The sequence below is a fragment of the Oncorhynchus clarkii genome, chromosome 3, assembly GCF_045791955.1.
Source record: "Oncorhynchus clarkii lewisi isolate Uvic-CL-2024 chromosome 3, UVic_Ocla_1.0, whole genome shotgun sequence".
In the NCBI taxonomy this organism is placed as follows: domain Eukaryota; kingdom Metazoa; phylum Chordata; class Actinopteri; order Salmoniformes; family Salmonidae; genus Oncorhynchus; species Oncorhynchus clarkii.
In genome coordinates this window covers 53,334,214-53,354,694 of record NC_092149.1, presented here as the reverse complement: position 1 = coordinate 53,354,694, position 20,481 = coordinate 53,334,214, and the positions used below count along the sequence as shown (strand labels likewise).

At 41.0% G+C, this 20,481-nt stretch overlaps 1 protein-coding gene across 4 annotated transcripts in view; it reads left to right on the top strand.

Moving 5' to 3' along the window:
• Window positions 1–18,766, top strand: part of LOC139397642 (growth factor receptor-bound protein 14-like) — a 45,788-nt gene extending 27,022 nt beyond the window's left edge. For all 4 annotated transcript variants that reach the window (XM_071144207.1, XM_071144205.1, XM_071144203.1 and 1 more), the window contains 11 exons: window positions 6,669–6,790; window positions 6,961–7,035; window positions 7,151–7,288; window positions 8,736–8,846; window positions 9,015–9,110; window positions 9,393–9,455; window positions 13,687–13,803; window positions 14,035–14,104; window positions 15,094–15,181; window positions 16,458–16,551; window positions 16,632–18,766. In XM_071144207.1, coding sequence (XP_071000308.1) covers window positions 6,669–6,790; window positions 6,961–7,035; window positions 7,151–7,288; window positions 8,736–8,846; window positions 9,015–9,110; window positions 9,393–9,455; window positions 13,687–13,803; window positions 14,035–14,104; window positions 15,094–15,181; window positions 16,458–16,551; window positions 16,632–16,778 — 1,121 coding nt within the window. In that variant the 3' untranslated portion in view covers window positions 16,779–18,766. The remainder of the gene's footprint in view (window positions 1–6,668; window positions 6,791–6,960; window positions 7,036–7,150; window positions 7,289–8,735; window positions 8,847–9,014; window positions 9,111–9,392; window positions 9,456–13,686; window positions 13,804–14,034; window positions 14,105–15,093; window positions 15,182–16,457; window positions 16,552–16,631) is intronic.
• Window positions 18,767–20,481: the final 1,715 nt, after the last annotated feature.

Below are 20,481 nucleotides of genomic sequence, written 5' to 3'. Positions count from 1 at the left end.
CTAGCGTCATCCGGGTTAGGGAGGGTTTGGCCGGTAGGGATATCCTTGGTTCATCGTGCATTAGCGACTCCTGTGGCGGGCCGGGTGCAGTGCACGGGTTGGGTTGTGTTTCGGAGGACGCATGGCTTTCGACCTTCGTCTCTCCCGAGCCCGTACGGGAGTTGTAGCGATGAAACAAGATAATAACTACTAACAATTGGATACCACAAAAAAGGGGGGTAAAATTTAAAATGAAAATAAAAACGTTTAAACGGAGATGTAATTTATAGATTGGCAGGTAAGGGTGCTCTGGAGCGGCTAGATGGTCTTTACCATTCAGCCATCAGATTTGCCACCACTGTTCCTTTATAGACACATCACTGCACTCTATACTACTCTGTAAACTGGTCATCTCTGTATACCCGTCGCAAAACCCACTGGGTCTATTAGCTAGAGAAGAATGGATTACCTTTTTCAATGCTAGTTAAGGATAATATAGTCCTAGTTATCAAGTTTCACGTTGGATTTATTAACTACAAAAAGGTAAAGCTCTGCACACACAAGCTTGTTATCTAGCTAGCTCAAGTTTGTTATCTAGCTAGCTCAAGTTTGTTATCTAGCTAGCTCAAGCTTGTTATCTAGCTAGCTCAAGTTTGTTATCTAGCTAGCTCAAGTTTGTTATCTAGCTAGCTCAAGTTTGTTATCTAGCTAGCTCAAGTTTGTTATCTAGCTAGCTCAAGTTTGTTATCTAGCTAGCTCAAGTTTGTTATCTAGCTAGCTCAAGCTTGTTATCTAGCTAGCTCAAGTTTGTTATCTAGCTAGCTCAAGTTTGTTATCTAGCTAGCTCAAGTTTGTTATCTAGCTAGCTCAAGTTTGTTATCTAGCTAGCTCAAGTTTGTTATCTAGCTAGCTCAAGTTTGTTATCTAGCTAGCTCAAGCTTGTTATCTAGCTAGCTCAAGTTTGTTATCTAGCTAGCTCAAGTTTGTTATCTAGCTAGCTCAAGTTTGTTATCTAGCTAGCTCAAGTTTGTTATCTAGCTAGCTCAAGTTTGTTATCTAGCTAGCTCAAGTTTGTTATCTAGCTAGCTCAAGCTTGTTATCTAGCTAGCTCAAGTTTGTTATCTAGCTAGCTCAAGTTTGTTAGCTTGCTAGCTTAAAGGACATTCAAAGTTCCTTCATAGAAGCCACTCCTCCTAGGTTTAATTATGTGGACCTAATTCAGATAATGCATGTCATAGCAATATGCCCAGTGCTTCAAGCCTTCTCCTCAACCCTCTCTCACTCTCTCCCCACCAGCAAAATGTCTGTCGCATCTTGCACCACAGGCTACACTTGTTTGTTCATTATGCATGTAAACAACTAGCTTGCCTGCTCTATCCGCATTGATTGGTGAAGTCATTTAATGAGCTCAATGTAAAAATAAAAAAAAATCTAATAATTGATTTCACAGGTTAAAAAGGAACAGAAAGGAACAATATAAACCTTCACTTTTTTTGAGTTCAAACCTTTTCAGAACTTTGTTTTGTTGGTCGAAACAGTGGAACGGAACTAAAAAAAAGAGTGGTTCTGTTCAGAACGAAATGATTGGAAAACAATTTTGGTTCCAACCCCTGTGTTCATCGGACTCTGGGGGAGTAGATAAAGGGCTTCATTGCCAAAATCTCTTAACTATCCCTTTAAAAGGCACATTGTCAACATTGTGCGATCAGATTGAATCCCGACCTTGAATGTGTGGCATTAATATGAATACATTTCTTATCTAATGAAACTACACAAATTCTCAGTTTCAGGCCAACAATATATGGTGTTGCTCATGGGTGTGGGGAGGTGTGCTCCTTTGCGTTTCATAATACATAATATACGCCAAACAACCAACACTCAACTTGCATATATTTTTGTTGTTTACATCATGTTGACTGGAATGTTTTCTGTATGGCATATACATTATGTTGGTATGTGTGCCCCTTTCTGTCCAATCCAATTTCTGTAAAGAAGATTTTAAGTAAAAATGTGGCCACAATTCAGAGCAGGGAACACATTTTAAGGTACAGTGCTATGACTTTATCAGTCCCATATTGAGACGGCTTACTAAAAGCCTGTTTCTTGTGTAACTTGCTCTTAATTAACGCTTATTATGTATTTATTATGGCTAACAATGAAGTTATCAATGATTGACCAGTAATTAGACTTATAACGTTTGAATAAGAAAATACTTAAGGCCTAATACATGACTAATAACACAGAATAAATACCTTCTTAGCTGCTTATACACACACTTATAAACTACTAATTACTGACTTATTTATATATATATATATATATATACCTTTAAAATAAAGTGATACCCAGTTTTGACTTAAATCTGCTGGAAAATCTATGGCTGTCTAGCCATAATCCCCAACATCTTGACAGAGCTTGAAGAATTCAGAAAAGAATAATGGGCAAATATTGCACAGTCCAGGTATGCAAAGCTCTTACAGATTTAACCAAGAAGACATACAGCTGTAGTTGCTGTTTAATGTGTTTCTAACATGTGTTGGCTCATGGAGCTGAGTACTTATGCCACGACTATATTGAAGTTATTTATTTATATATATATATATATATATATATATATATATATATATATATATATATATATATATATATATATATATAATTTATTTTTTTTAAACACTTCGATATTGCAGAGACACGTGTAGATTGTTGACAAAAAAAAACAGTTACTCTTTCTGTGGCACACCAGTGTGATTCTGCTCTTTGGTACCACAAGTTGGTCAACAAACACTGAATTGTGCAGCAAAAGTGACTTGTCTTCTATCTTCTAACCATTTCTCAGCAGCATTCTTCACACTTAGATTGCATAACTTACCCATCCGTTCTGTCCATTATTTTGCAGAGTATTTAAGCATTGATTTAGCTGGAAATGTGCTGTTCTCATTCAACCAGTTTAGTAAAGTGTGTCTTAAAGTTTGTTCCTCTGAGTCTCTTCTCTTCTGCTTTTAATTTGGAATACACATTTATTTTTTTTTAGATTAATGATAATTGAGAAATGAATAATTCCACTACCCAGTATATGTCGTTACGGGAACATCTGGTAATTCTAGACGAATGAAAACCTAAATTAACCAGTCAAAGTTATTGTAGTACTTTGGAAATTAGTCAAAATGTCAGCTAAATGTGTCTTCTCTTCTATTCTTGTAGAGTCAATTTTTTTCCTGATGATGAATCATTGCATTCAGGAAGTATTCAGACCCATTCCCTTTTTCTACATTTTGTTACATTACAGCCTTATTTTAAAATGGATTACATTTAAATTCTCATCAATCTACACACAATACCCCATAATAACAAAGCGAAAACAGGTTTTTAGATTTTTTTTGCAAATATTAAAAAAATGTATATCTTATTTACATAAGTACTCAGACCCTTTGCTATGAGACTCAACTGAGCTCAGGTGCACCCTGTTTCCATTGATCATTCTTAATGTTTCTACAACTGGAGTCCTGTCGGAAATTCAATTGAAAAAGCACACACACCTGTGTATATAAGGTCCCACAGACACTGCATGTCAGCGCAACAACCAAGCCATGAGGTCAAAGAAATTGTCCATAGAACTCCGAGACAGGATTCTGTTGAGGCACAGATCTGGGGAAGGGTACCAAAAACATTCTGCAGCATTTGAAGGTCCCCAAGAACACAATGGCCTCCATAATTCTTAAATGGAAGAAGTTTGGAACCACCAAGACTCTTCCTAGAGTTGGCCGCCCAGCCAAACTGAGCAATCGGGGGAGAAAGGCCTTGGTCAGGGAGGTGACCAAGAATCCAATGGTCACTCTGACCGAGCTCCAGAGTTCCTCTGTGGAGATGGGAGAACCTTCCAGAAGGACAACCATCTCTGCAGCACTCCACCAATCAGGCCTTAATGGTAGTTAAGTTAATGGAGTCAACTTAATGGAGTTGCCAGACGGTAGTCACTCCTCAGTAAAAGGCACATGACAGCCCGCTTGGAGTTTGCCAAAAAGTCACCTAAAGGACTCTCAGACCATAACAAACCAGATTATCTGGTCTGATGAAACCTGGCACCATCCCTGTGGTGGCAGCATCATGCTGTGGGGATGTTTTTCAGCAGCAGCGACTGGGAGACTAGTCAGGATCGAGGGAAAGATTAACGGAGAGGTCCTTGATGAAAACCTGCTCCAGAGCGCTCAGGACCTCAGACTGGGGTCCTGAAAACAACCCTAAGCACACAGCCAAGACGACGCAGGCCTGGCTTCGGGTCGTTTCTGAATGTTCTTGAGTGGCCCAGCCAGAGCCCGGACTTGAACCCAGTCGAACATATCTGGCGAGACCTAAAAATAGCTGTGCAGCGACGCTCCCCATCCAACCTGACAGAGCTTGAGAGGATCTGCTGAGAATAAAGAAGAAGACTCGAGGCTGTAATAGCTGCCATGGGTGCTACAACAGTTTTACTGTTATTTTTATTTACTTAACCTTTATTTAACAAGGTAGGCTAGTTGAGAACAAGTTCTCATTTATAACTGCGACCTGGCGTAGTAGAGTAACGGGTCTGAATACTTATGTAAATGTGATATTGAATTATTGTTTTTTTTATAGTACATTTGCAAAAATGTATAAACCTGTTTTGCTTTTTCTTTATGGGGTATTGTGTGTAGATTGAAGGCTGTAACGTAACAAAATGTGGAAAAGGTCAAGGGGTCTGAATACTTTCCAAATGCACTGTATATGTTGGCATTATAAAGAGACCAAGAAAGTCAAACTGTAAAGGACGTTCCAAAATTCCCAGGTTGGGAGATTCCTGGATGTCCTGCTTTTTCACTCCTAATTCTGGAAATATTCTAGTAACCGGGATTTCTGGAAAACCTGGGAACCAGTATTCTAACCCTCTGCATCTGTTTTTCCATGTTATCATACTGACATACTGTTTTCCGGTGCTTCTGTGCAGATACATTTTAGTCCTCTCTATTCTAGAGCAATTTACAGTAAGCAGTGACTGAATACATTTTCATACTTTTTTCTTCTTCTCCGTACTGGTCCCCCGTGGAATTAAACCCACAATCCTGGCGTTGCAAGCGCCATGCTCTACCAGCTGAGCTACACAGGACGTATACAGGCTCTGTCCCAAATGGCACCGTATTCTCTTTATAGTGCACTACTTGTGACTAAGGCCCATAGGTCTCTGGGTAAAGGCAGTGTACTATATAGGGCATAGGTTGCCATTTGGGACACCCACACATCAGTTCCTCTTAACCTTTTTAAGAGCCCTTAGAACCTCCTGTAATGATATGTGGCCTGATTCACTCATCTTGGTCAAGCCAAATAAAGCTTGTGCTCCTCTTGTACTTTTTAGTTGAAGTGCATCTGCTTTGACTGAGTTTGTCATGAAGTGCTGCTGAAATGACAGTATCAGTCAAAAGTTTGGACACACCTACTTTGATGAATCACAAATCTAAAATATATTTTGATTTGTTTAACACATTTTATTTTGATTACTACATGATTCCATGTGTTATTTCATAGTTTTGATGTCTTCACTATTATTTTACAATGTAGAAAATAGTCACAAAAAAGGTGTGTCCTGACTTTTGACTGGTACTGTAATGTAATATTTTTTGTAAAGCCTCTCAGCACTTAATGCGGTTCTCGTGTTGAGATGAAATGCTGCTTTTCAGACATGAAATGGGATTCCTAATGAATACATTTGTAAAAATAGGCCACTAAAGATACTAGATAGACATTGCTGGGCAATTCCACGGTAACAGAATGCTGCTGACACGTATATTATGCCAAACAAAAAACAATGATTGTGAAGTTAAACCATACAACTTTATGCACAAGTACGACTTTTAACAATTTCCCCCCAAAATGTTGTTGACAAAATAAGATTTACTTGAACAGTGCAGATGCGAAGTTTGGAAACGGTACAAACAGCACAAACCATCCTGACCAGCATAACCACCACCTTGCCTTGACTCAAACGGCTGTGCAGTGTTCCAGTGTCCAGACGACTGCTTTCCATTGTAACAGTTAATATTCATCTGAGTAATGTTTGATAATACGTCTAAATCATAATACCCACAGAGCTAGGAGTCGTACTGTAACTCTGTAACAGCTTAAAGCTGTGTATTAATCTATCTCTAATTAAAGGGTTAATAATCAATCTGCACCGTTTTAGAGGTAGCAAAGCACATGCCCTGCTCTGACGCAGGCCTTATTGTACTGTATGTGGGCCCTGGGCACTAGACCAGTTTATATTACTGTTATGAATCTGAACAGCTATAACCACTAATGTGTACTGTATGTGGGCCCTGGGCACTAGACCAGTTTATATTATCTGAACAGCTATAACCACTTATGTGTACTGTTGTGTGTACTGTATTGTGTATTATGTGTATTGTTGTGTGTATTGTTGTGTGTACTGTTATGTGTACTGTATTGTTGTGTGTACTGTTGTGTGTTATGTGTGTTGTGTACTGTATGATCACGATTATATGTTTGAACGTCTGATAACTTTATTCTAAACCTTAATGTTTGACTATATGGTATTATGAGGAGGAACTTTGTTGGATACTGTAGATTTTACTAACTATCTTTCTCATTTTCCCTCTTTTTTTGTGTGTGTCTTTTGTGGTCTCTACGTTGACATTTCTTTCTCTTGTTTTGACCAGAAAGAACCATAGAAGACCATGAATCTGTGATGGAGGTGCTGTCCGGCTGGGGCATGGACACAGACAGTCGCCTATATTTTCGGAAGAACTATGCCAAATATGAATTCTTCAATAAACCGCTGGTAAGACCAGGGTGTGATTAGCAAAACAATGTTGAACTAATTAGTACATTACACCTCCTGTTTTCTAAATGCACTCAGCTGAACCAGTAATGGATAGCTCATGTAAAGAGCCTGTGTGTGTGTGTGTGTGTGTGTGTGTGTTATGACTGATGATGTTTTCATATTGATAGGATTTTTTCCCAGATCACATGGTGTCCTTATCAAGTGAAACCAATGGGATTATGAACCATTCTCAGCTAATACAGGTATCTATTAAGCAACATTCTACTTGTTGCTTCACTTTAAAGTCTGTGTCCGGGAAACCGTCCCTCAGTGTTGCTGCTACACTATTTAAGGACTATTTTTCTTTCTGTCCGACAGACATTTCTCAACTCAAGCACTTGTCCAGAGATCCATGGGCACCTCCATGCCAAAGAACAAGGCAGGAAGTCTTGGAAAAAGTTCTACTTTGTCTTGAGACGGTCAGGTCTCTACTTCTCCAACAAGGGGACATCAAAGGTCAGTCAATAACATTTGTTCTAAAAGTGTGTAGTCTATAAATGTTTCAATGTTAAAGTAACTGTCCTCGTGTCTTTCCAGACTTCAATGAAACATGGCCTTTAATGAATTACAATATGAATTACAAAGATTTCCTTCAAAAAAGGGTTAAAAAGTAGTGTTTTTGCAACAACAAAAAAAGCAAGTAGGTTTAAGGAGAGAACTGTTGTTTTACCTGCTGCTGTATGGGTTCATGTGAGAAGCCTGTGTCAATTTGCCAGCGTGGTGTGGTGTACAGTAGGGGAGTAGCTAGCTCTATTGTTCCCTGGTTGCTCTGTGGAACTGGTTGAACTAGCTTTCCCTCAGGTCAGATGGCATGCCACTGCCAAGGACTGAGCCCTCAACACCCACGGATGACAGGTGAATCTTAGACCTGCACAGCACTGTGCCAAGCCAACCACTTCCCCCTCTCCCAACTACAGAAGAGCTGTTCTTTAGACTAGAAGCACAAAATGACCGGGTTTGCAATCTCCAATATAGGCAATCCAATTAGTAACAGAAGTTGGATTTGATTTAATTCCTTTAGTTTGATATGATGTGATTTATGCTCAAGAGTATATTGGTTTTGGCTACAATTTTGGTTGGTGTCATAGACATTGCCAGTCGGTCAACACATACACAGACAACTATACCTACAGTCAAGTCCATAATTATTCTAACCTTGAAAAGATGGGCAAAAAATACTCTAAAAGAAATAATACAAATACTGAGCTAAATTGTATGCAAAAACATTTTGGGTTGAAATTATAAAGTTTTTATAATACAATTGCTCAGAAATGGATTATTTATTTTATACAGTCTTTTTTGCTAATCTTTATCAAGGTTGCCAATAATTATGGACCTGACTGTACCTGTGCTTGACACTGTGCAACAGGGAAGTGAGAATGTTGTGTCGCAGTCACATAGTTTCAACAGTGGTTTGCTTTGTGCTCCTTTCCTTTGGCTCCCTGACAGTATGCTTACATTATTAATAAAGCTACTATCACTTTGTCATCACTTTGTCACATATTTGGTCCTATCTTTAACACCTAATATACATACTAGCCACACCTACAGTGTAATGGATAGGGCAATACTATTTGCTTGACTATGTTGAAGTGTGCCAACCTTGTCCCACCTCTCAGCTCGAAGGAGTCTGCAGCTAAAACAACGATCACTTTTAGTCTGTGATCATCATGCACCAGGGCACTTGCTTAGCATCTGTCCTCACACTGGGTACCCCTGCATTGTTCATATTTCTACCCCGATCCCTCACATAGTTGGATTTGTAATGGGACTTGAGGCTACTCTACAGTGGAATGCAAGAAGAAGCCCTGGTTGCAATGGGGGGTGTGATGTGACATAAACACAATAATGAACACTGAAAGGCATGTGGAGATTTGAGACGTTTCTTGTTCTCTCTTCACAGGAACCGAGGCATCTTCAGTTTATTGCCGAGTTCAGTGACGGCGACGTCTACACGTTACTATCGGCGAAAAAGATACACGGAGCGCCGACGGACTATGGCTTCTGTGTCAAGGTACTTTTGCATTTTCTATCTATAAACCTATACTTTGGTGTTTTACAATGTTAAGTTATTCAATGGAACTCTATTTATCCCATCAGGCGCAATTAAGGAAAGGAAAGTCATTTCCGAGTTCTGTTTGATAAACCCATGCTTTCTCTTCATGATGATCCTCCACTCCAGTCTACTAAGCATGGCTCTCCCCGAGACCTCAAGCTGTTGTGTGCAGATGATGAGCAGACCAGAACCTGCTGGGTCACTGCCATGCGCCTCTTTAAGGTACAGTCATCATGCCCCCCCCCTTATCACATTCCCTATATAGTGCACCACTGTTGACCAGGGCCCATAGGGGTCATAGTGGTGCACTATGTAGGGAACAGGGTGCCATTGGGGATGTAACCTCTGTCAAGTGTCTACAGATCTCCAAAGTCAGCACAACTCTAGTAGTGTGGTCTTTCCTGACCCCCAACTGACTACTTACTGTATGCCGTCCATCCATGCCTCATCGTGTCTGATCGGTGCCTACTGAACAACGTTCTCACCTACTGTTTTGTGTTGCAGTATGGGTTGCAGCTGTACCAAAACTTCATTCAACCACACCAGAAACAGAAAACTTCACCTATGGTAAGTGGTGTGTAAATACCAATGTGCCGGTACACCGTTTTAAAGCACATGACCCAGGACACACAGTCTACTATTCATGCCGGAGTGATCTTCTAGAATAGTCTAAAATGAAAGCGTTTCCCCCTCAAATTCCAGTATTCTGTATGTGTAAACACATGTTCTATTTTGGGCACTGGAACATGTTCGAGGAGCCTGGCTCCTCTAAAAATAACCCGAGATCAGCTGCTCTCAGACTTAACACCTCGTCACTTCTACTTTGCTGTCAGAGGAATGCACAGAGTGTCCAGGCATGGGTCTGGGACCCTGAGCTCAGCGCTGCAAAGGGAAGGGCTAAGATGCATCTCAAATGGCACCCGATTCTCTATGTACAGTAGTGCACTTGTGGTCAAAAGTAGTGTACTATAATTGGAGAATTGGAGAAAGGGTGCCATTTGGGATGCACACCTAGACTAACCCAGCTTCTGAGAACATGCTTGGGGAGTATATTAGGTTAGGGTACAGGATATACTGTAGAGGGGTCATGGCGCTGCTTAATCTCCTTTACCCTGCCGTACAGCCGCTACAGCCTAGAGCAGCCAAACTCAACTGGCGGAACGCAGTCCGTCTCCGGACCCAGTGAAGGGTAAATACGGACCGGACAACGTCGCAATTTGTTATATAAAGTAAATCAATAATTTTTTGAAGCTTTTTAAAAAATCTACCGGGCGTATCGACCGCTAACTCAGAATCCTCTCTTTCTCTCAAAAACAACGCCCACCTCAACAAGTGCCCTGTCTAATCCAATCGCGTGGTTATATGCAAATACAAGAGGCCGCGTCTTACCCAATAACATCAATCCAAATATCCTCTGTGGAACCTTGGGACAAGCAGGCAGAAAGATTTTAAAGATTTTACTGCGGCTCAACTGTTAATATCATAGATGGGAGCTTAGTTACCAGTATCTTTGTTAATATGGCTTGTTCAGCTGGTGCTGAAAACCATATAATCAAAGACAAGTGGACAGAACAGTATGTATTTATTCTCCCCGCAACTAGCACAAAACCAATGTGCTTGATATGCAGTGAGTCCGTAGCCCTCCTGAAAAGTGCCAATGTTAAGCGCCATTATGACACCAGGCATAGTAATTTAGATCAAACGTATCCTCTGAACACAGAGGTGAGAACAAAATAAGATTAACCAACTAAAATTCCAATGTGAGAGGTCCAACAAAGTCCTTGTCAATTCCCGGACAATTCCTGGTTTTGGGAAAACACAACAAAAACCATTTCAGACGCTGAGATGGTAAAATAATGCATGTGTGAAGTTGCTGACACCTTGCTCAAAGGTTAAAAAAAAAAATTAAAAAAAAGATGAGCTCAGAGAAAATATCAAACAGATCCCACTGTCAGATTCCACAGCAATGAGGAGAACCGAAATATTAGCTGAAGATTTGACTTCACAACTTGATGAGGCCTTTCAGAATACACCATGCATACCATTAGCTATGGATGAATCAACAGATGACACTGATAATGCCCAGCTTCTGGTGTTTGTCAGATTGTATAATTCTGTGGGGAGCTGTTGGGCTTATCAAATCTAGAAGCACACACACACACGGGGAGAGGATATCCCATGAGGTCATCAAAGGGATGCTGACAAAAAGCAGGAGAGATCTGAAGTCTGTGGTCTCCATCATCACAGATCCAGCCATGATAGGGAGGGGACTGGGGGACCACCCTGACCTGACATCATACCACTGCATCATCCATCAATCTGTTCTGTGTGCCAGTCTGGGGAAAGAGTGTTCTGAGGTCATGACAACGATGATGAAACTGATCTTTTTGAGAGCAACATCATCCCTACAACACTGCCTGCTACGAGGCTTTCTGACAGAAGCCCATGTCAGTTTTGCTGACTTACGACTGCACAACAATGTCAGATGACTCAGCAAAGGCAGGGTTTTGGACTCTTTTGGGCCATTTGGGAGGAAATCAAAGCTTTGTTATCAGAGCAAAAGAGTGACAAGGCAACTCAGTTTTTGGAGTTTTTGGAAGATTAGGAAAAGATGGGAATAGATGCATTTTTGACAGACATTACATCACACCTCAATCAACTGAATGTTAAGCTGCAGGGATGGCACAACACAGTGTGTGTGATATGATAACAGCAGTCCGGGCTTTCCAGAAGAAATTGTAGCTTTTCAAGAATGATCTCCAGGGAGAACTTGTCCACTTCCCCGATCTTCTGGTGCAAACGCAGGGAGACAAAGATGTTCCCTAACCATGTTGATTTCATCCAGAAGCTGATGGATAACTTCAAGGCTCGCTTTGATGACTTCATTGTTGGGAGAGAACTGCTGCTGCAGAACCCCTTCTTGGTCACAAATGTGACAAAGTTGTCAGAAAAAGCAAAACAGATCTTCAGATTGGTAGATGTTGCCTCACTGCAAATGGAGTTGATTGAGCTGCAAGAAAATGTGTCTTTGAAGGAGCAGACTGGTGACTGTGACCCTGTTACTTTCTGGGGAAAGATGGTGCCTGCAGCTGATGTCCCTGTTCTCAAGAAACTGACACTATACATCCTGACCATGTTTGGCTCCACATACAGCTGTGAATCAGCTTTCTCCACAATTAACTTTATTAAAAACAAATACCGCTCCAGACTCACCAATGAACACCTGCACCAGCGTCTCAAGAGTTGCTCTCACACCATTTTGTGCCAAAGTTCAAAACATTGTGAGGAGACCAAGTGTAATTTCTCTCATTGATGCAAGGGCAAGGCCCAGAGTGACTTCTACATGAATATTGCACGGCCCACAGAGACATTCTGTGCATTCAGATTATTATTTTTGTTAAACTTTCCTTTGTTCTCCAGAAAACATGTACTTTATTGTTTTTTTATTCAAGGCCCATGTACAATGTTCACAGTGCACTTTTTGCATAGACAATTATGCAACCACTTTTTGTTCTTCAGCAATGTTGCTGCAATGTTGCACACGTTTAATGTTTATCTTATATATAACATGTTTCCTAAGTCGTAGACGACTATGTTTGTTACTGCGGCTGTACCACAGCGCTGATAAAGGACGATATCCACCCGGACCTTTGCCACCTAGGACATTTGTGTCACTGAACCTTCTCAAATAGTAGTTGAGTACCCCTGGCCTAGAGCACAGCACGCCACTAGCACACCGCTAGACTGCCGGACAAAGAATTCGATCTTAACAGAACCGAACTGAAAATTGAATTCGATCTTAACAGAACCGAACTGAAAATTGAATTCGATCTTAACAGAACCGAACTGAAAATTTAATTCGATCTTAACAGAACCGAACTGAAAATTGAATTCGATCTTAACAGAACCGAACTGAAAATTGAGACATGTCAAGGAAAGGAGCAATCGGTTTGTTTGCACAGTGATGTCCAGGAACTCCAGAATTATATTTACATCGTCTGAATGGACTGGAGAAGAGTCTCTAAGAAGGATTCAAATGTTTTTACCTTAAAGTAAACACTAGCCACTTTGTTACAACTAACCCACTGTTCCCCGGGTGCCGAAATTGTGGATGTCGATTATGGCAGCCCCCCCCTCCCGCACCTCTCTGATTCAGACACATTTCAGTTGAATGCATTCAGTTGTACAACTGACTAGGTATCCCTCTTTCCCTTTCCTGAGGTTAGGGGAGTGATAGAGGCAAATCATGGTGATTTTTAATGGCTTCTCACTCACGAATTGTTTTATTTTTTAAATGTATATTTACCTAGGTAAGTCAGTTAAGAACAAATTCTTATTTACAATGACGGCCTATCAAAAGGCAAAAGGCCTCCTGTGGGGACGGGGGCCTGGGATTCAAATAACTAAATATAGGACAAAACACACATTACAACAAGAGAGACAACACAACATAAAGAGAGACCTAAGACGACAACATAGCAAAGCAACAACAACATAGCAATCCTAATCCTGATAAGAAATATTTTGTGTGTGTGATTATTTATGTGCTCGTGTGTCATTCTATTCACATCCACTCTAATCTCCAGTCACTTGAGCACATTCTGCTCGGAATCATCTAGAAATTATACTCAAGTCACACTTCTCAGACACTAGATGGCAGCATAATACCACACACAGAAAGCATGAATGTGCTTCTCCTATAACCTTTCACTCACCGTCTGTACACGTATTTCAACATTTCAAACACTTACACTGTATACTCGTAATAATATATACTACCTCAAACATGTATTTCCAGAGAAGTATCTCCGAGAACTCCTTGGTGGCCATGGACTTCTCGGGACACAAGAGCCGGGTGATCGAGAACCCATCGGAGGCGCTGTCCGTAGCCGTGGAGGAGGGGCTCTCATGGAGGGTAGGCCATTTGGTTCTCTCTCTGACATAATTTCTCTCTACTCAGCATGACACACTAGTGACACACTGGTCCTGCAATAGTGCTTAAAGGATTATTTTACCATGACTGAATACCTGACAACTGATGCTTTGTCAATGCCCAAAATGTGTATAAGGTGTCAAATGATGATGCACCCATGTGAAAATAGTCCAAGCGTGTGATACTTGGAACTCCTCCTCTCCTTCCCTTCAGAGGAAAAGCTGCCATCGTCTGAGCTCCCATGGAAGCCCGTCCACCTCCCAGAGTCCCATGTCAAACATAGGTTAGTATAAGTTTTTTTTTTTTTTACCATGCAGGCAGCAACTCCCCGGAATGCAGTCACATCCCTCCTGACCAGATACACTGGACTTAAAGGTGCTACATGTAGAATGTATCAACCATGTGGAAGCGAGGTGAATTGTAACAACACCTATGCTGTATTCCAAACAACCCCACCCCCTCCCCCGCATCCCATTTTTCCTGTAACATGGTGAAGAGGTTAGTGCAGTCCAGAATCCTTGATGTCCCTATCCTAAACCCTAACCTTACCCCGTTGAAATTGACATTTTAAATCATTAGGGTTAACGGATAGCATGGACCAAACAGCTGTAAAAACTATATTTTTTTGTTTTTGAAAAGATACAATGATTCCCGACTCTGTGAGAAAACAAACTGTAATTCAGCGACGAGTGTAGAATTTTAGCAACCACGATATAACAGCGCGACTTCTACATTGCCCGCTTTCCCCAATCTGCTTTTGTTCAATGTGATCGAGGAGGAGATGACCATGCCTCTTTGTGACGCCGATGAGAGGGAGGGTGCCGTTTTCCCCAGAAGCCGGTCTGGCTTTTGTTGTCAAATAGAAAGTCTGTATTTTAGAATACGATTTTGTATTGGCCCAAAATAATTTTGGGGTGAAAAAATATTGTGAAACACTATCATTCCACTATAACTGCAGATATATTATTACAATATTAAATTACAATGCAAAGATTCTACAAGTAGCTAATTTAATGACTCAGCCACCAGTGTCTACTCCCTTCCGGCGTCAAATCAAATTTTATCTGTCACATGCGCCGAATACACCAATCGTTTGTGTAAAGGGTTCTACCTGGAGCTAAAAAGGGGTCTTCAAAGGTTTCTCTTATGGGGACAGCCGAAGAACCCTTTTAGGTTTTAGATAGCACCTTTTTCTTTCTTCTACGAGTGTGTATGTTTTCCTCCATTTGGTGCCTAATGACATTCACCATGGTCGCCCTGTGTGTTTTGCAGCCCTCCATATGGCCCAGCCCTGGTTCCAGAGCAAACTGTCCAGAGATGAGGCACACCGCTTAATCACTCAACAAGGTCTGATTGATGGGTGAGCAGCATCAGACACTTTTCTATGTGTTTTGTCGCAAAGAACCGTAAATATACTGAACAAAAAATATCAACGCAACATGCAACGATTTCAAAGGAAATCAGTCGATTTTAAATTAATTAGGCCCTCCCTAATCTATGGATTTCACATGAGGGAATCTGTTGGCCACAGACACCTTTAAAAAATAAAGTAGCAGCGATGATCAGAAAAGGTGTGTCTGATGTGACCACCATTTGCCTCATCTCCTTCGCATAGTATTGATCAGGCTGTTGATTGGCCTGTGGAATCTTGTCCCAGTCCTCTTCAGTGGCTGTGCGAAGTTGCTGGGTATTGGCGGGAACTGGAACACGCTGTCGTACATGTCTATCCAGAACATTCAAAACATGCTCAATGGGTGACATGTCTGGTGAGTATGCAGGTCATGGATGAACTGGGACATTTTCAGCATCCAGGAATTGTGTACAGATCCTTGTGACATGGGACTGTGCATTATCATGCTGAAACATGAGGTGATGGAGGCAGATGAATGGCACGACAATGGGCCTCAGGATCTCGTCACGGTATCTCTGTGCATTCAAATTGCCATCAATAAAATGTAATTCTGTTCGTTGTCCGTAGCTTATGCTTGCCCATACCTTAACCCAACCACCACCGCATCTCTGTTCACAAAGTTGACATCAGCAAGCCATTTGCCCACACAACACCATACACGTGGTCTGCGGTTATGAGACCAGTTGGACGTACTGCCAAATTCTCTAAAATGACGTTGAGGGTGGCTTATGGTAGAGAAATGTACATTCCATTTTCTGTCAATCACTCTGGTGGACATTCCTGAAGTCAGCATGCCAAATGCACGCTCCCTCAAAACATGATACATCTGTGGCGTTGTGTGACAAAACTGCGCATTTTAGTGGCCTTTTGTTGTCACCAGCACAAGGTGCACCTGTGTAATGATCATGCTGTTTAATCAGCTTCTCGATATGCCACACTTGTCAGGCGGATGGATTGTCTTGGCAAAGGAGAAATGCTCACTAACTGGAATGTAAAAAATGTGTGCATAACATTTTTGTGCGTATGGAACATTTCGGGGATCTTTATATTTCAGCTCATGAGAGATGGGACCAACACTTTACATGTTTCATTTAATATTTTTGTTCAGTGTAGCTATTGTATTTTCCTCCCTACACTTTTCTTTTTTTCAAACGGTCAGAAATACCGTAAAAAAATTGTCCCAGGGTGTTCCTGAAGAAACTGAGATTTTTCTTTTGTTTTTCAGAGTATTTCTTCTAAGGGACAGCCAAAGCAACCCCAAGACATTTGTACTGTCACTGTGCCACACACAGAGAATCAAACACTTTCAGATCTTACCGGTGAGTATTACCCCTTGTTTTGGTATATATGTATCTCTTGTCTTTTAGATGACATGCTCAAGCTTGTGTGTGTGTGTTAGGTGGATGACGAGGGCGATCTGTTCTACAGTCTGGACGACGGTCACACCCGCTTCACTGATCTGATCCAGCTAGTGGAGTTCTACCAGCTCAACCGGGGCGTGCTGCCCTGCAAACTCAAACACCACTGTGCCAGGATCACCCTTTGAGGGGCATGGGGTCTCCCAGGGCCCAATACATACAGAGGCACCTTAATCACAGCCAGGGCCTCTCCAGAGAACCAACCACCCATGCATCCCTCCCTCCCTATCGTGCCTTGGACAGGAGACACAGAGAACACGGCCAGACATAAGCCAGCTGAAACCACTGTTATAATCACCCACTAGAACCCATCCTCTTGGAGATAAACATGGTAATCGGTCTTTGTAATGACTTTGTTTTTCAATAAAATATGAATTAGAGGTGTTAGGATGTGAAATAGATGAAGATTCTGTGTCACAACCCACTGGGCAAAACTAGTTTGAATCAACATTGTTTCCATGTCATTTCAACAACGACAACAACAAATCTGTGTGATGACGTTGAATCATTGTGGAATACTGATTGGATTTGCAAATAGTCATCAACGTTAAGGAATTTCAATTTTTTTTCACCCAACTTTTTACCTAAATCCATTGATGTGAGTTTTTTTGTTGTTGAATTCACATTAGTTGACAATTCAACCAAATGTAAATCAAGATGGTAAAATTACTTCAGTGGGAAGTGACCACAGGTGTTGAAAAATCTGGTGTTGGATAAAGTGCATCTACTGTAGACTTGATGTCACCGAGAGGGCTCTACTGCGAGCCCATTGGTTGATCCTGTATGTTAGCCCGGGTGTGGAGACAAATCACAAACACCACAATGACTCATGTGGAGTCCAAACTTCAGTTAATGTACTGTATATAATGTGGAGCTGATCATGTTTGCATTGTGTATCGGCTTACTTGCTCGTTACAACTTTCTATGGGAATGAACATCTTCTACCGTAGCAAACTGTTGGATCCGTAGAGCGAGAGTGGATATTTGACTCAGTTCACACCATGTGAATAGAATGACCAGTGTGGTATAGCCATAATATTTGTGCATTATTGGCACAGTTAAGCTGAACCTGGTCATTTGTCAGTAGGAGGGGATCACTACTATCAGGTTGTAGGCAAGGCATGATGGGAAATGTAGTATGTAGGCTACAGTGGTCCTCTGGCCTTGGTCATCTCCTGGGTAAACTAAGCTGTTGCTCGTTGTTTTTTTCACATCTCAAGGAATTCAGGTATTTTTCTAAAACAAATTATGATTAAAAAAATATATATTTTAGAGGTATGAGTAGCAGAGAATGCAAAGTGGTTGCATGTTGTTTAAGCTGGACTGTGACCGCTGTAAGGAGAGAGCATGCACAACAATGTGCTTCACTAGCCTGCACTGTACATTACTTTGAATTGTATTGATTGCATTTTAGTCAATACATGTAAAACTGCTCTCTGTTGTTATAGCAAGAGCCACAGAAGATATATTTGACTAAGGGCCGGATTCAATGCTTATTGCCGAAGTTCCACTTTGTTGCCCGATTGACATTTAAAGGGAATGTTCCCGTTTTAGTGGAGACTTCATTCACGGCAAACGCTGCATATGCCGGCTTGATCGGAAATTACCTTTAAATTTCAAGCACACTGCAGAGCTGAACTTCGGCACTACGGATTGAATCCAGACCTATTTTTAGATTTAAACCACAAAGTGTAAGATAGAAATACAGTATAATATTGTGATTTTTATTGATCAAAATCTGAATTGTTGTACATTGACATTTAATGTTTTAGTCTTTTTTTTAAAGATTCAGGTAAACCATGTGCAGCACCGGGAATGGTTGAATATTGATGTAAACAACAAAACTATGACATACATCATGTACTGTTTTGTTGCTTCGTTTTGGAAATGGTACTGTAATCATGCAGCAATTTGTACAGACATGTTTCACCAGTACGATATAATGAAACAAGATGTACTGTGCTTTGAAACAAGTTAAAAATAACCAAGACATGTTAACAATGCGTTTCATACAACGTTTCTTTTAACATCGAGGGAGAACAGTGCATTTAAATAGTAATGCATGTCATGAACTGTCATGTTTTATAAAGGAAGCTAAATAAAGGAAGCAAACAAATGTCTGATTTCAGTTGTATAATTGTTACATATTGAGAATTAGCCACAAGATAAACACATATGTGTGTATATATACATTCATGAAAATATTGCATTTATATTGTTGTAGATGACATGCTAGTTGCACTGTAGTTGAAACGCTGGTAACACTCATTTCTGATAATAGTGACCTAAAGAGACTTTGAACGTGGTATTATCGTCGGTGCCAAGCGCGCCAGTTCCAGAATCTCAGAAATGGCCTGTCTCCTGGGCTTTTCACTCATTTCCCGAGAATGGTGCAACAAACAAAAAACATCCAGTCAGTGGCAGTCCTGTGGGCGAAATCCGCTTGTTGATGAGAGATCGTTCCAGCTAACAGGCGGGCCTCAAACAGGCAAATAACGGCGCAGAATGGCATCTCGTCCAGTGGGCACCTGATCACCATCACTGGACAATTGAGGAGTGGAAAAACATTGCCTGGTCCGAATCCCGATTCCTGGTGCGTCATGCTGATTCCAGAGTCCGGATTTGTCGTAAGCAACATGAGTTAATGGCCCAATCCTGCCTGCTGTCAACAGTACAGGCGGGTGGTGTAATGGTGTGGGGAATGTTTTCCTGATACAGGTTTGGTCCCGTGACACCAATTGAGCAATTTTTCCACGCCCCGAATAATTCAGGCTGTTCTGGAGACAAAAGAGCATATGGGTGTACAATTCATCAGAAGAAAACAGAGTGAAAGACTGCAAGTCCCTTAATGTTTTGGCTGTAGGAACTGGCAGTTTCTCTCTCTCCTTTTGTTTTCTTCTGTTGAATTCAATATACAACCTGGGTTTGTTAAAGAACGATGCCGGGATTAGTTAATGTGGATGCGGATAGATTTCCAGCGTTGTGCTTCGTTTGACAGTGCCGCGCGTGTATGTGTATCTTTCTGCCAACAAGTGATGAGCCATCCATCGAATGAAATAAGCGAGAGATGGGCAGGACTTAATAGCACCTTATAAACTCGCTTGCTGAGCTGAAGAGACTGCGCATTCAGAAGTGAATAAACATTGTTAAAACAATTAAAATACCCAGACAGTCCCCAAATGGACCTTTTATTGATATACCTGGTGACTTGTGTTTAGTAAAAAAAGCATTGTATAAAGGTCTAGTAGATGACTATTTCCTTACCTATGTGTTATAAAAGCCAATCTGACTTGTTAGGCTATATTGCTAGTAGCCTAGTGTTTAAATGGTCCCCCGAATCCCCCTTCCCTAATTAGCCTACTGTAGTAGGGCATGAAATAGACAGGAACATATTAGGCCTAACTGGCTACGTAATCTGTGTCAGTGTGCGTGAGTGTTTTTCTCTGTTTTATTCCTACCTAGACTGCACCAGTGCAGATGATGATCTGGCATTTCTTACAAACACAGACAAAGCACTCAGACCAGCAGAACCAGAAGTTTTAGCAAATAAATCGGGTTAATTTCAAACATTTAGCAGCGTCAACCTCGAGAGCCCTTTTTCGTCTCTAACTTTTTCGTCACCACCCTTCCGTTTTTTTCTGTTTTGACTGAGTGACTGACATACAGTACCAATCAAGGTTGGACACACCTACTCATTTCAGGGTTTTTCAATATTTTTACTATTTTCTACATTGTAGAATAATAGTGAAGAAATCAAAACACATAACACATATGGAATCATGTAGTAACCAAAAAAGTGTTATTTTAGATTCTTCAAAGTAGCCACCCTTT